The 15,933-nt window shown below is 35.6% G+C and overlaps 1 protein-coding gene across 1 annotated transcript; it reads right to left on the bottom strand.

Annotated features, from left to right (window-relative positions):
- Window positions 1–2,235: 2,235 nt before the first annotated feature.
- On the bottom strand, window positions 2,236–3,168 carry LOC118899573 (olfactory receptor 4P4-like). Its single transcript, XM_036861342.1, has one exon. The coding sequence runs from the start codon at window positions 3,166–3,168 to the stop codon at window positions 2,236–2,238; it is 933 nt and encodes a 310-aa protein (XP_036717237.1).
- Window positions 3,169–15,933: the final 12,765 nt, after the last annotated feature.

Below are 15,933 nucleotides of genomic sequence, written 5' to 3' on the forward strand. Positions count from 1 at the left end.
GCTGGCAGACCGAGAAGATGGCAGGCTAGTGTCTCTGAAAAACCATCTTATCGGGGTTTGGATGCCAGTTTCTTTTATAGCACAGAGAGGGGGGAAGGAGATGAGGAAGTAAAATAAAAAGGCCGTAAGTTTTGCAAATATCCCCTGGAATGGCCAGCCTTGGTGAGAAGATGTGTTCATTTCTTCTTTCTTGCAGCCATCCACAGGTGGACAGGGTCAGATGTCTCCCTGTGAGCTGAACAGAGGCATTTTAGTTTAACATTCAAGCAGAGGCGCAGGGTTCCCTGAGGCAGGCCATTATGTGTGATTATAGTAACAAAAGCAATGAAAAGCAAAGGTTTTAAAGTCAAAGAAACAGATCGAACATGGAGTCCAAATTAGCTCTTCCCTGTTACACAGCCATGTGATTCAGTTCATATATGTATATGTGTATATATATATATATGTTTTGTAAATAAGTCCTTTGTATCATTTTTTTTTAGATTCCACAAGTTAGTGATAGCATATGGTATATGTCTTTCTCTTTCTGACTTACTTCACTTAGTATGATAATCTCTCAGTCCATCCATGTTGCTGCAAACTCCAAGCGCTTTAATTATCCCTCTTCAAAACTTTTATTCCAAGGATAAAAATAAAACAGAAACATTTGGATTAATTTTTGAAGTTTTATTTTTCAATAATACAAGTCTGGTTGGCTGGAGGATAGGGCTTCTGAAACAGAGGGGAACTTCGAGGCTTGGCGGGTCTTTTTATGAGAGAGAGACCCTGCTTATTTCACACCAGAAAGTGATCTTTCACTTTCCTGCTCTATACATTCTCTGACATGTATACTGTGTGAGCCCTCCTCAGGAGTTTTGGGATAGCTGTCAAGACTTAGATTTAAAGCAACAACAACCCGGAAGTATGTTAGGATATTTCTGTAGAATTTCTAGCACATAATATTTTCAGGTTTATTTGCTGGGCATTTTAAACTGAGTAACAGAACTATGCTATTTTTCTCTTTATATTATGCACCCATTTTAGGAACCCTTAACAACAGTAACTCATTTTTATTTAGTATGGCTTTCTATACAATTTGAAAACAGATTCTCATGAAAGTATGTTATGTCAGTGAAGTTTTTAAAGACCTTTGGGATTCTCCCCATTCCTAACCAATTATCCACTGGCCTGATTTTGCTCCTAGCCATTTCTGATGTTGGGTGACTTTCAATTCCTGCTGAAAAAACTGCCTTTAACTTGTACAGTGCCAAAAAAATGTACCCATTGAGTTTAACTGATATTTTCTACTTGCCCACTCTAAGAAAAATTTAATTTCACCAGTAACAGGAACATGATGTTAATATGTGTTCCTTAACTTTTTCCCATGCTTATACTCCCACTGCTCCGGAGGAAAGTTATTGTCAGAATGGTTACTTTTCTGATGCATAACGGGGTTGGGCAATAAAACTAGCTCATGCTTATTGAGCACTTACTGTGTGACAGGCAGTGTTTCAGCCCTTCACATATCCTCACAAGGCTGTGAATGTTGGGCTATTATTATCATTAATAGAGGCTTTCATGGGTATATGTCCCACTCCTCATAATTAGGAAGCAATTCTGGGTCCAGAACTCATGCCCTTAACAAATACACTATAAGGCGCTAGAATCAGAGAGTTGCAGTTCGCTTGTACATAAACAGATCTGGTAGATAAAGTTCATTAGAACAAAAGAAAAGAGTTTGATGTGGGGCTTAGGCATGTGAGAAGTTCCAGATCGCCACTGGCTACAAATTATCAGAGTAGAAGATGATTTTTTTAAGAAATATTGTGGCAGGTCATAAATTTGGTCTTTTATAATATTCTCTAAGTGATGCAAGTGAAAGATTGGAATTATCTTTTAAATCATTGTTTGGTGGCTGGAATTAGCTTCCTTGAATATGGTCACATATAAGAATGAGCTATATGGGCTCTCAGTGTTGATTTGTATTGCATGGTGGCTTTGATAGTCTGCTGCTAAATATGCAAACTGGTTACACAGCCAAACAATCAATGGGGCAAAAGAGATATAAATAATAAAGCTAGAAGAGAGCGTAGCAGAGTGCCTGGACAAATCCTTGGAATTGTAAATTTTGCTCATATTTGAGCCTATACATGTTGCTAGACACAAATACATAGGCAAACATTATGCATTTTAAAGTTTTCAGAGTAGAGAAGTCTTATATTCAACAAGCTCAGTGGTGAAAATCAGGGATGTCTTTCAGTTCATTTCCTTTCTTCCTGTGATACGGCACCATAGTTTCTTTATGGCATTCTTCATCTCCATGTTTCTCAGTGTGTAGATTAGAGGGTTGAGCATGGGAGCAAAGATAGTATAAAAAAGAGCGAACACTTTGTCTTCTGGTAAAGTAGTTGCTGGTCGAAAATAAATAAAGAATAAAGGAGCAAAAAAGAGGGCCACCACAGTGATGTGGGAACTGCAGGTGGAGAGAGCTTTGCGGCGATTCTTTACAGAGTAGGACCTGACAGTATATAAGATCATAGCGTAAGATATCAACAAGACCGCAAAAGTCACCAGGCTCATCAGGCCCGAATTGGCAATGACCAGGAGACCGATTCTGCTGGTGTCAGTGCAGGCCAGTTTCAGCAAAGGATACACATCACAGAAGTAATGATCTATTTCATTGGGGCCACAGTAGGGTAAAAAGATGACCAGGAGAAACTGACCAGAGGAATGCAGGAATCCCCCAGCACAGGAAGCAGCGATCATGGCAGCACACTTCTGTCTGGTCATGATGACAGTGTAATGCAGGGGCTTGCAAATGGCTGCATAGCGGTCATAGGCCATCCCTGTGAGGATGAAGACCTCCATCCCCCCAAAGAAGTGCATGGTAAAGAGCTGTGTCATGCAGCCATTGTAGGAAATGGTCTTCTTTACTGCCAGCAAGTCAGTGATCAACTTGGGGGTCACAGTGGAGGTGTAGCAAAGGTCTGAGAGAGAGAGGTAACTCAGGAAGAAATACAGAGGCTGGTTAATAAGTTGACTGCAGGTGATAGAAATCATGACAAGTAGGTTTCCGATCAAAATTACAATGTAACAAAGCAAGAACAGGAAAAAACAGAGGACTTCAATTTCCTTTTTCTGAGAAAGTCCTAAGAGAATAAATTCTGTGATGTTATTATTATTTTCCATGACTCAGCAGTTTGTAGCCAGCTGAAATAATTAGATAATTATCAATTCTTATAAATATTTAAATATAGTGATGCATATCATTCCTTGTCATGGGGCAGATCGTAATGGAAAAGGTTCAAAAGTTGAAGAAAATGATTAGATTTTTATTTAGGAAGTCTTTCCTGGAGTTCTTTTTTTCCCTTTCTTGAAGACGTTAATTGCTGGTTAAAATCTTAGGTACCTGAGATGAAGACTAACTAACGTTGTAGAATGCAGTATATATATATATATTTTTGAATGCAGTATATTTATGTAACCATTCTATTAGCATGTATTATCAAACATAACTGGATATTATGCCCTGGTAGAATTCAAGAAATGGTACTGCAGAAAAAAAACCCCAGATATCTCTTTCCTGTTCTCACTGTTTATTATTAGAAAATACACACAGAAATGAAATATTGAGTGAAAATACAAATAGTGCAAATATATGAAGTATAATATGTGGATAACGTTATATGTGAGAAATTTCCTGCTGTCTCTCCTAGGTGGAAAGGGGATAAATAGAAAAAAATCAGCAAATTTGGAATCATGAGCCATATACACATGGCCAAAATAGGCTATATTTCTCTTGTGCTTAATTTACAAATAAAATATTATATTTTATAGTCAACCAAAAGGATAACAAGCAAAGTATAATGATCTCTATTTTTCAAAACATTTATCATCTCAGACTTTTAAAATATTTGTTTTTGACATTCAGCAAGGCATTCAAGGATAATAATAGTAAGTTTTGCTTGAATTTTAGTCTCATACGATGGCTTACTCACTTGCATAAATTGGCTTCTTTCTAATTGATGTACACAAACTCTTCAACTCGTCTCAATAATCAGCCATCCTGAAAATGCATGCTCCTTTCTGTCCCTACATCATCCATCTTAGTATTTCAGGCTTTTCTTACTTTCATTCCTGTTATTTCTACCTTCTCCTCCTCCTACTCATTGCTGTAAAGTAAGACCAGCTCTAATAATGTGTTAATAACTATTACACCTTAGGACAAATCAAAACCTTTCTACTGGTAGAAGTTCAAGAATCATAGGCTAAGGAAGAACTACTGAGAAACAATCATTCCACTAAATCACACCATAAATTCTCTACTTCAGTTATATAAAACACTGGACCTTGGTATTTAAAATATTTTATTTTGTTTACTCATAATTTCAGAGCCAATATATTCACAATTTATTTTGAAAGCTGTAACACTCCCCTCCTTTTTTTCCTTTCAGTGGAATCACCATTCAAATTTGTGTACATAAAGTAGGATTTTGAAGAGAAAAAAACATAAATCTATCTAGTATATGAGAGTTATCGTCAATGGCCACAAAATGACATTTTGATATGCTTCCTACTGAATAATGAAGAGGGGATATTCGTAGTGGTCAAATAAGCCATCTCATTCAACTAACAATTACATTTGAGGCTTTTAAAATTATTCCCAATCATTTAAAAGAATGCAGTGCTCTACTCTAACTTCTCTCTTAAATTACATTCTTCTGATTTGGTGGGAAACACTGTAAGTTAAATATTCAGTCATAGCTTATTCTTTATTTCACACTTGCTGTGTGAACTGATCAATTAACTTTTCTCAGCCTTTTTTTCCCTCACAGGTTTTCCAAAATCCTGCCTCTGTGAGATTCTTTATCAGATAACAGGTCAAATCATATTTGAGAAAGACAATGTAAATGCCATTTTGAGAAAAGTGTGTTTGCAGGCTGAAAGTGGAAAATCAATGACATGATTATGAATTATCAAGAAAATAAACAAAGGATTTTTAAATGCAGATTATTTTGTTTACCAATACTTGGATATTTCATACAAAACACAAAACTCTTTTAAAAATTATAATCATGTAAACACACTCAGTCTAGTATATTAGAAAGAGGGGAAAATATGAAAAATGACCTAACAATTAATTTACTTTTTAAAATACAAAATCTATATAATGCATGACTCAAAAACTATAATCTATATTTTGGAATAACTTGAAAGTATTTTCCCTATTTTTAATTATTTCTATAGAAAATAAGAAAGTATGACTAATATATCTACAAGAATCATTTTATATTTTCATATTTTAAAAAATAAATAATATCAACTTAACAGAAGATATTCTTTAAAATACTGGACTATCTGGAAAATGAAACAAAATATTGTCTCCTTCATCTTGTTGTACTATTTCCTAACTTTGATTTATAATATGCTGCATCCCTTTTTTATACTTCAGTTTAACCATAAGTAAGCTGTGGGAGTTAAACTAGATCTTTAAGGACCGCCTCTGGACCTGAACTGTCCATGGTTCTGACATAAATTAGAAGGTGTCAGCAGCTGGGTGTTGATAACTATTTACTTATTTTCCAAACACGTCAAAATAAATTTACAACTCACCTTCAGGTTATTGTCTCTGTTATCTCCTTTAAGATTAACTGATCCAGTCTCAGAATCACAACAAAGTTGGTCTTTTCCCCCGAAAGAAGCAGAAACTCCTGGAGCTATCCCTTTCTTTGGATCGTTTATAGCCTGTTATTTTAAATTCCCTTTATGCAATCCAGGTATATAGAAATCTCCAGCATCTGCAGTTCAAACTTACATATCCTTTCCTGGGATTCCTAATGATTCCCTGCAGCAGTGGAGCTGGACTTGTGGTTCCCAATTAATCCTTGTTCAATCCTATCAGAGTGTATTAAACTCCTACTACTTCCAGGTAGATTTCACTATAGCCCACCATGCAATGAATACTCAAATATTCTAAGTCTTTTGGTTCTTAGAACTGTCTACCTTGCTTCATATTTTTTTTCTAATTATTGCCAGATACTGTTAAATGTTTTAGCTTATCTCTCTAAGGAAATCTTATCTTGGTGAGAGTTAGGGCCAGTGCCTCATTTTCTCCCTGACCTGGACATAATGAAAAATAAATAAATAAATAAAATTTATGCCATTCAGATCTATGTAGAATAGTGGACTCCTGACTTTGGGACAGATTATGTGAACTTTCTAAGCCACCTCACTTGTTTAATCTCTAAAGAAAGGAAAATAAAACTCATCTCCTGTTGATGTGGGGAAAGTTCTTAATTATTAATTACTATGTGCCAGAAATTGTGCTAGGTGGGAAAAAGACTAAAATTACCAAGGTAGGCTTTACTGAAATTCTCATTTAGTAAGATAGTTACCTAGTTCTCCCATAGTAAGATTGTGACTGGATAAGGAAATGATGAATTATGAAAGATTCAATGAATTAGATAATACATTCATAATTTAATCAATCAGATGGCACTTTGTCTCATCATGAATTAAATTATTAATTCTATTCCTTTCCTCATTATATCCCCACCCTATACTTTGATTGTTTTAAGTATTCAGTATGTATTTGCCAAATTAATGAATAAATGTAATTTAAATGTTTGATAGAATGAAATGGAAATTCATTTTAATTATATGTCATTATCATTATAATTGTTTTCTCATGTATTTAAGAGATGTTTATAATCAAATTTACTTCAGAATGATAGAGACACAGAAAGATCCACTTAGAATGGTTCTTCTAATTTTGACTAGTATCCTGCTTGTTAGCAAAAATCATTTGGAGGTCACATAAACCCATCCCTGTAACCTTCTCCCATTTCTTACTTCCCTGGTGTACTTGGAGACTAGACTCTTGAGAGCAGGCTTATATGTTAAAACTCAGTCACTTTCCCTGAAACCTTGGTGGTCTCCAACCTGGATGGTCTCCAAAATGTGCAGAACTAAACCTGACCATGCTTTATTCTCCATCCTTTCACTCATTCTGAAGGATTATTCAGATCATCTTCATTAACTTCCTATTTTAATAAATAGCTTAGTTTTGGTTGAATTGTAATAGAATAAGTGGTGTTTAAATACAGGAATGAGAAACTCAAACTATAAATATGACACATTCAGACAATTGATAGGAAGTAGGAATAGAGTGGTTTGACATACTCTGTACTTCTTGAGTTTTTCCTTTTCAGATTTTCTATATCCTTCACTGAATATAAATCACTAACTTTCTGCTTTGTTTCCCCTTAACATTCCCCAAGTTGTGAAAAATATTAATCATTGTCATGTTTTTAATTATTTTATACAAGTGGCATAGAAAGTGTAAGTTATCATATATGAATTCAATAAAACATATGTAGCCACAAAAGATGCTCTATATTACCAAGCAGATAGTTTCAAATGCTGACTGTATATAAAATATGGTTAAAGTTTTCTAACAAACATTAGCCAAGGGGGAAATGGTCATTAAATTAATATTTTAATAATAAATTCTAAAAATATATTTCTTATTGACCTAAGGACAGTGATTAATTGTGGGTTGATTAAAGAAAACTCATGTCCAACTCACCAGGTATTTGGCTTAAATCTAAGGTACATGTAACGTTTCACAGTACCATACTTAGAATTAACCAGTAAATTCAATGAATATGCAGTAATAAGTCTCACTGTGCAAATAATTCTGAAGAATCCTGAAAATAGAACTTACCTGCTCTGTAAGGTAAGGTGTGCAGCTTTTTCCTTAAGCAAATTCAAGAGTCTTTCCCCAGTTTTATTTTAGTATTTAAGAGAATAAAATGGTACCTTCAGCATTTATGTTGGCAACTATTCTTCATTTCCTTTAAATAGCACTTTTATTATATTCTATGGTGAAAATGAAAACAAAGACAACACATGGTTCCTGTCTGATTTCTAAACAACTTTACCTGGGATATATGTAACTTGCAGACATTTATGGCAGTATCTCTGTGAGTCTGGAAATTCCCATTGGGATAATTTGACCAAAGTGAAGCTGAACTTTTTTTTAATATTATTCAAAGACCTAAAAATAATTATATCAATCAAGTCATATTTTTCCTCTGAAACTAGGTACCGATCAGTTTCTGTTTTAGTATGGGGACAATTATGAGAAAACTCTAATGACCTGGAAAGAAAGTTCGTAACACTCACACCTCAGAGAGAAGAGAAGTAGAAAGAGAAGAAAACTGAGTTGCAGGTAAAAGGAAAACATTAATGTTGCCTCAGTTCAGTTTGTGGAGGACGCTGCACCTCCCAGCACACATCTCCTAGAGTATAACATTTGCAGATGACATGATACTATACATAGAGAATCCTAAAGATGTTACCAGAAAACTACTAGAGCTAATCAATGAATTTGGTAAAGTAGCAGGATGCAAAATTAATGCACAGAAATCTCTTGCATTCCTATATACTAATGATGAAAAATCTGAAAGTGAAATTAAGAAAACACTCCCGTTTACCATTGCAACAAAAAGAATAAAATATCTAGGAATAAACCTACCTAAGGAAACAAAAGATCTGTATGCAGAAAATTATAGGACACTGATGAAAGAAATTAAAGATGATACAAATAGATGGAGAGATATACCATGTTCTTGGATTGGAAGAATCAACATTGTGAAAATGACTCTACTACCCAAAGCAATCTACAGATTCAATGCAATCCCTATCAAACTACCACTGGCATTTTTCACAGAACTAGAACAAAAAAATTGCACAATTTGTATGGAAACACAAAAGACCCCGAATAGCCAAAACAATCTTTTTTTTTTTTAAAGGAATTCCTTCATTTTTATTATTTATTTATTTATTTATTTATTTATTTATTTATTTATTTATTTATTTATGGCTGTGTTGGGTCTTCGTTTCTGTGCGAGGGCTTTCTCTAGTTGCGGCGAGCGGGGGCCACTCTTCATCGTGGTGCGCCGGTCTCTCATTATCGCAGCCTCTCTTGTTACGGAGCACAGGCTCCAGACGCGCAGGCTCAGTAGTTGTGGCTCACGGGCCTAGTTGCTCCGTGGCATGTGGGATCTTCCCAGACCAGGGCTCGAACCCGTGTCCCCTGCATTGGCAGGCAGATTCTCAACCACTGCACCACCAGGGAAGCCCCAAAACAATCTTGACAACGAAAAATGGAGCTGGAGGAATCAGGCTCCCTGACTTCAGACTATATTACAAAGCTACAGTAATCAAGACAGTTTGGTACTGGTACAAAAACAGAAATATAGATCAATGGAACAGGATAGAAAGCCCAGAGATAAACCCACACACATATGGTCACCTTATCTTTGATAAAGGAGGCAAGCATATACAGTGGAGAAAAGACAGCCTCTTCAATAAGTGGTGCTGGGAAAATTGGACAGGTACATGTAAAAGTATGAAATTAGAACACTCCCTGATACCATACACAAAAATAAACTCAAAATGGATTAAAGATCTAAGTGTAAGACCAGACACTATCAAACTCTTAGAGGAAAACATAGGCAGAACACTCTATGACATAAATCACAGCAAGATCCTTTTTGACCCAGCTCCTAGAGAAATGGAAATCAAAACACAAATAAACAAATGGGACCTAATGAAACTTAAAAGCTTGTGCACAGCAAAGGAAACCATAAACAAGACCAAAAGACAACCCTCAGAATGGGAGAAAATATTTGCAAATGAAGCAACTGACAAAGGATTAATCTCCAAAATTTACAAGCAGCTCATGCAGCTCAATAACAAAAAAACAAACAACCCAATCCAAAAATGGGCAGAAGACCTAAATAGACATTTCTCCAAAGAAGATATACAGATGGCCAACAGACACATGAAAGAATGCTCAACATCATTAATCATTAGAGAAATGCAAATCAAAACTACAATGAGGTATCATCTCACACCGGTCAGAATGGCCATCATCAAAAAATCTAGAAACAATAAATGCTGGAGAGGGTGTGGAGAAAAGGGAACACTCTTGCACTGTTGGTGGGAATGTAAATTGATACAGCCACTGTGGAGAACAGTATGGAGGTTCCTTAAAAAACTAAAAATAGAACTACCATACGACCCAGCAATCCCACTACTGGGCATATACCCTGAGAAAACCATAATTCAAAAAGAGTCATGTACCAAAATGTTCATTGCAGCTCTATTTACAATAGCCAGGACATGGAAGCAACCTAAGTGTCCATCATCAGATGAATGGATAAAGAAGATGTGGCACATATATACAATGGAATATTACTCAGCCATAAAAAGAAATGAAATGGAGGTATTTGTAATGAGGTGGATGGAGTTAGAGTCTGTCATACAGAGTGAAGTAAGTCAGAAAGAGAAAAACAAATACAGTATGCTAACACATATATATGGAATCTAAGGAAAAAGAAAAAAAGAGGTCATGAAAAACCTAGTGGCAAGACGGGAATAAAGACACAGACCTACTAGAGAATGGACTTGAGGATATGGGGAGGGGGAGGGGTGAGATGTGACAGGGTGAGAGAGTGTCATGGACATATATACACTACCAAATGTAAAATAGATAGCTAGTGGGAAGCAGCTGCATAGCACAGGGAGATCAGCTCGATGCTTTGTGACCACCTAGAGGGGTGGGATAGGGAGGGTGGGAGGGAGGGAGATGCAAGAGGGAAGAGATATGGGAACATATGTATATGTATAACTGATTCACTTTGTTATAAAGCAGAAGCTAACACACCATTGTAAAGCAATTATACTTCAATAAAGATGTTTAAAAAAAAAATCTTAAAAAAAAAAAAAAAGCTACCACAGTCTGTTGTCCTTCCTCTCTCAATGTCCTTGGCTATTGATTTTTCTGTCAACAATTCATCCAAACAATCCCCTTATATACCTCATCCCTGTAATGGAAGATAATATCAAGTCTTTTTGTGATTACTTGTTTATCTTATTTCTTGGTAACATTCTGAGGCAGTATTTTCTCTTCTCTGACAGCATCTTATTCAAGCTCCACAGACAACATTCCTCAAATGTGTTTACATTAAAAAAAAATGGCACTTTGGGCTTCCCTGGTGGCGCAGTGGTTGAGAATCTGCCTGCCAATGCAGGGGACACGGGTTCGAGCCCCGGTCTGGGAAGATCCCACATGCCGCAGAGCAACTAGGCCCGTGAGCCACAATTACTGAGCCTGCGCATCTGGAGCCTGTGCTCCGCAACAAGAGAGGCCGCGATAGTGAGAGGCCGGCGCACCGCGATGAAGAGTGGCCCCCCCCTTGCTGCAACTGGAGAAAGCCCTTGCACAGAAACGAAGACCCAACACAGCCATAAATAAATAAATAAATTTTTTAAAAATGGCACTTTAACAACTTTAGGTGCATAACTCAGTGGCATTAATTACATTTACAATGTTGTGCAACCATCACTACTATATATTTCCAAAACATTTTCATCACCCCAAACAGAAACTATGTACCCATTAAGCAATAACTCCTCATCCCCTTTCCCTCTGCCACTGATATCCTTTAATCTACTCTGTCTCTATGAATTTGCCTATTATATTTCATGTAAGTGGAATTGTTACCGAGTCCAAGCTCGTTCTGCCCGCTGCACGACAGGCCAATAAATAGGAGACGAGGTGTTGAGGCAAGGAATAGCGACTTTATTCGGAAAGCTGGCAGACCGAGAAGGTGGCAGACTAGAGTCACTGAAAAACCATCTTATCGGGGTTTGGAAGTCAGTTTCCTTTATAGCACAGAGATGGGGAGGAGATGAGGAAGTAAAGTAAAAAGGCTATAAGTTTTGCAAATATCCCCTGGAATGGCCAGCCTCGGGGAGGGGATGTGTTCATTTCTCCTTTCTTGCAGCCATCCACAGGGGGACAGGGTCAGGATGCGTCCCTGAGCAAAGGCACTTCGGTTTAACATTCAGGCAGAGGGGCAGGGTTCCCTGAGGCAGACCATTGTGTATAGACAGTGTCCTTTTAATGAACAAAAGCAGCGGAAAGCAAAGGTTAAAGTAAAAGAAACAGATCCAACATGCAGTCAGATTTGGCTCTTCCCTGTTACAGAATCATACAATATTTGTTTCTCCTATCCTTTTTTATCTTGTAATTTAATCTTGATTTCTCAAAAAAGCCTTTTCTTTGATTTCTTTCTTGAGTCCAATCAACTCTTTTGGGCATAATCTCTTTTTTCTATTCATGTTTTATTTTATATTTATGACATATTTTTAGTATTTCCAAATGATTTTTTTAAGGAGATTTAGTTCAATTTAGAGTATTCTAGTTTTCTTCTCCTGTGTGTGTGTGTGTGTCTGTGTGTATGTGGTATTATTTTGGGGACATTTTCATTGTTTGGAATGTTTTGACACATTTTATGTTTTTCCCCCTTTCCCCTTATAGTCGAATTGTATGGATACAGATTTTTTTGATAACTTAGTGGACTAAGTTGTGGGTTTTGTGTGGCTTACAAGAATTCTAGCTTTAGGTTGTTTTCTTCTGTAGTATAGTGAAATGAAGTGTGTGTGCATACACATACACACACATGTATACTCACATACTTACACATATATGTGTGCATATACCTATATCGACATATGAATCCCTCTATACGTAAAATGCCTGGCTGCTGAGAGGTCTTGATGATCGTTTGTGTGTGTGTATGTTTCTTTCATCTTGTTTCTGGAAGATCCTTCACATAATTTACTTATCTTCTTTCTCTTTAAATTTACAACTCTAAAGGGTACTGTCATCTTTTTGCTTTTCTCCTTTCTCTTAGAAATAATTTTCCCCAAAGTTTTCACCTCAAATCCTATACAATTGCTAGCCTTTTTCCTTTAGCCAATGCTGTTTCTTATCAGACTTTTGACCTGTTTTCAATTATTGGTTATGTAAGTGGAACTTTATGATTGATTTTACCTGTGTTGTCCCACTAATAAGATCTCCAATTTCTTTTGTCTTTTCTAATCTGTTTCTTCAGATTTCTTCACTATACACACATAGAATTATGGTAATTTGAGGCCCAGAGATAACCCTTTTCTCTTCTGATGAATATTTCTCTACTTACAGGCAAATTTCACTTCATGGGGTTATCTTTCTCACAGTGATGCAAAAAGTGTGGGCTATTCATTTGATTTCCCTGGTCTGAAAAGTTTCAGGGAGGTTGGGTGGGAAGATTAAATTTTAGGTGCTATCACTATATAAAGGCCTTTTTCTAGACCTTTCAAGTGGAATGTTTTATCTATTTTCATTTTATTGATATCAATATGCAATAACATATAATTTATTTTGACAATCACCTAGAGTATATCTCATATAGTAATTTTGCTATTGTGGTCTATATTATTCCTTCATAATATTTTAATGGCATGCTTTTACATTTTTAAATGGACTGCCTTATTTATACTTATATTTATTAGTGACCAATAAATGATATTCACATTTCTATTATGTTTATTATTGATAAATTTGTTGTGTTTTACTCATGGGTTAAAATATAGTCAATTTAAAAAAAAAATAAATTTATCTATTTATTTATTTTTGGCTGCGTTGGGTCCTCATTGCCGCACGCGGGCTTTCTCTAAGTTGCGGCGAGCGGGGGCTGCGGTGCACGGGCTTCTCATTGGGGTGGCTTCTCCCGTTGCGGAGCACGGGCTCTAGAGCGCAGGCTCAGTAGCTGTGGCAGTAGCTGTGGCACACGGGCTCAGTGGGATCCAAGGCATGTGGGATCTTCCCGGACCAGGGCTTGAACCCATGTCCCCTGCATTGGCAGGCGGATTCTTAACCACTGCGCCACCAGGGAAGCCCTAAAATATAGTCACTTTTTAAAACTGCTTAGGAACAATTGAAAAAAATTCTATTCCTTGCTAGTAGAGTTCTGGGATATACATACGATTGTGTTATTTGGGATTACAGCTTTAATTACTAAATGTTTGTTGTTGTTGCTTTTTACTTTGAATTGAGAGTGTTTGTTTTTTCTCCTCTCATCTCCTATAGTTTCTCCTATGGTTTATAGATATTGTTGCTTTGTCGTTGGATATATGCCTATTAATAACTGTTATAACTTCATTATGGATTCCTGTTTTTTGTAATATAGTATTTGTTTCTTTTAATACATTTAAAGCTCTATAGTCTGCATTCTCCTTTATAACATGTCATGATTTTGGCATCTTATTTCTTTTTATTTACCTTTGTCTAATATCTTTATCACATATATATGATAAAGGTATATATGTATCTTTATATACATGTATATATGTTTTAATATTCAAACATATATATATATGTTTTAATATGCATACAGGAAAGTGCATGAACAGCACCACAAGTTTTCACAAAGTAAGCACACCTTTTAATGAGCTTGGAGACCAAGAGATTACTATTATGAAATGAAATTCATATCTTATGGCAAGACAAGAAAAATTTAAACATAAGAAAATCCTCCTCTGGCTTTGGCTTCCGGCCTCCTCTCTTCCCCACTGTGCATTGTGTATCTGCATTATGCATCGACTAAACCTCCCCATCAGCAGGAATACACGCTCAACCATAAAGAGAAACATTCTCCCAGCATCAGCAAAACAACTCCTTAAAAGACAACATTCTTTCTTGATCTTGTAAGGGGTCACATGACCCACCATGATGAAGCTTAGATCTAGATTACGTAAACTGTCAATAATACGTCATTTGATGTACAGCAATCTGTCTCAAAAAACTTACATAACTGTGCCTTGATTTCTAACTGGTGGAACGGTTCTCAGAGCTTTCTGAGATGCTCTTCCTGGGTTATAATCCTCAAATTTGGCTCACATAAAACTTTCCAATTCTTAGATCCACTGATTAATTTTTTGTTGACACTATTTAAACTTGTAATACTAGTGTTTTACCTGTTTGTAACTTTATATAAATAAAACTATACATAACATTTTTTTTGGTATCTGGCTTCTTTTGATCATCATTATAGGTATAACATTTATTCATCTTGTTGCTTGCAAATTTCTTTGCTGTATAGTTTCACTGTATCAATATACCCCAAATTTTATACATAAAATGTTGATGGTTTTCTAAGTTTCTTTTTGTTTTTGTTTTTTTTTTACTTTTCAGTAAAAATTATGAATAGCGGCATTTTGAAGACTCCTGTTATATTTTGGTGAACATAAATAAATGTTTCTGTGTGGTATAGACCTGGGTAAAGTTTCTCAGTAGCAACTTAAGCATGTGTTCATCTACTTTAGACATTGTAAAAATAAAAATATATTACAAAACAAAGTCTTTCTAATGAAAGCTCATGCATCTATAACAATATGAGACATTGTAAGTTTAAAATAAAATAAAATTACTGAAGATAATTTCATAATGACATACATGTTCACCTTCTAAGAAGAGGTTACAATTCAAATGTCAGTGCGCATTTGGATCTTCAGAATACGTAAAGAAAAATTCCAGAGATACAAAAGAAATAGACAAGTCCTGTATCATCATAGGAGACTGTATGTAACCTATGTTTTCAATTGATGAGTAAACAAGCAATACAATGTCTACGGTTGTAGAAGTTTTAAATGACATAATTAACATATTTAACCTAATTAATGTTGATAGAATATGACTACCAACAAACGTAGCATACATGTGTTTTTCACTGCACATTAGAAATATATCACATTTGATTATTTGCTGGATCATAAAGCAAGCCACAGCAAATTCAAAGGACTCAAATCATTCAGAATAGTTTCTGTTCACGAAAATGAAATTAATTTAGGAATTGCTAACTCATTCTTTAGTTTTAATTTTACTGAATCTCTTTGTTTATGAGTTTCTCATGTATATAAGATAGTGTTGGGTTTAACTTTGTCATTAAATCTATTAATTAATCAATATGTTCTGGTTCAGTTCTGTAATATTTTATGTCATATACATGATATTTTACATCATATACATTCATACATATGTGTATGGATATATGCGTG

Source organism: Balaenoptera musculus, chromosome 8, assembly GCF_009873245.2.
Source record: "Balaenoptera musculus isolate JJ_BM4_2016_0621 chromosome 8, mBalMus1.pri.v3, whole genome shotgun sequence".
Lineage (NCBI taxonomy): Eukaryota > Metazoa > Chordata > Mammalia > Artiodactyla > Balaenopteridae > Balaenoptera > Balaenoptera musculus.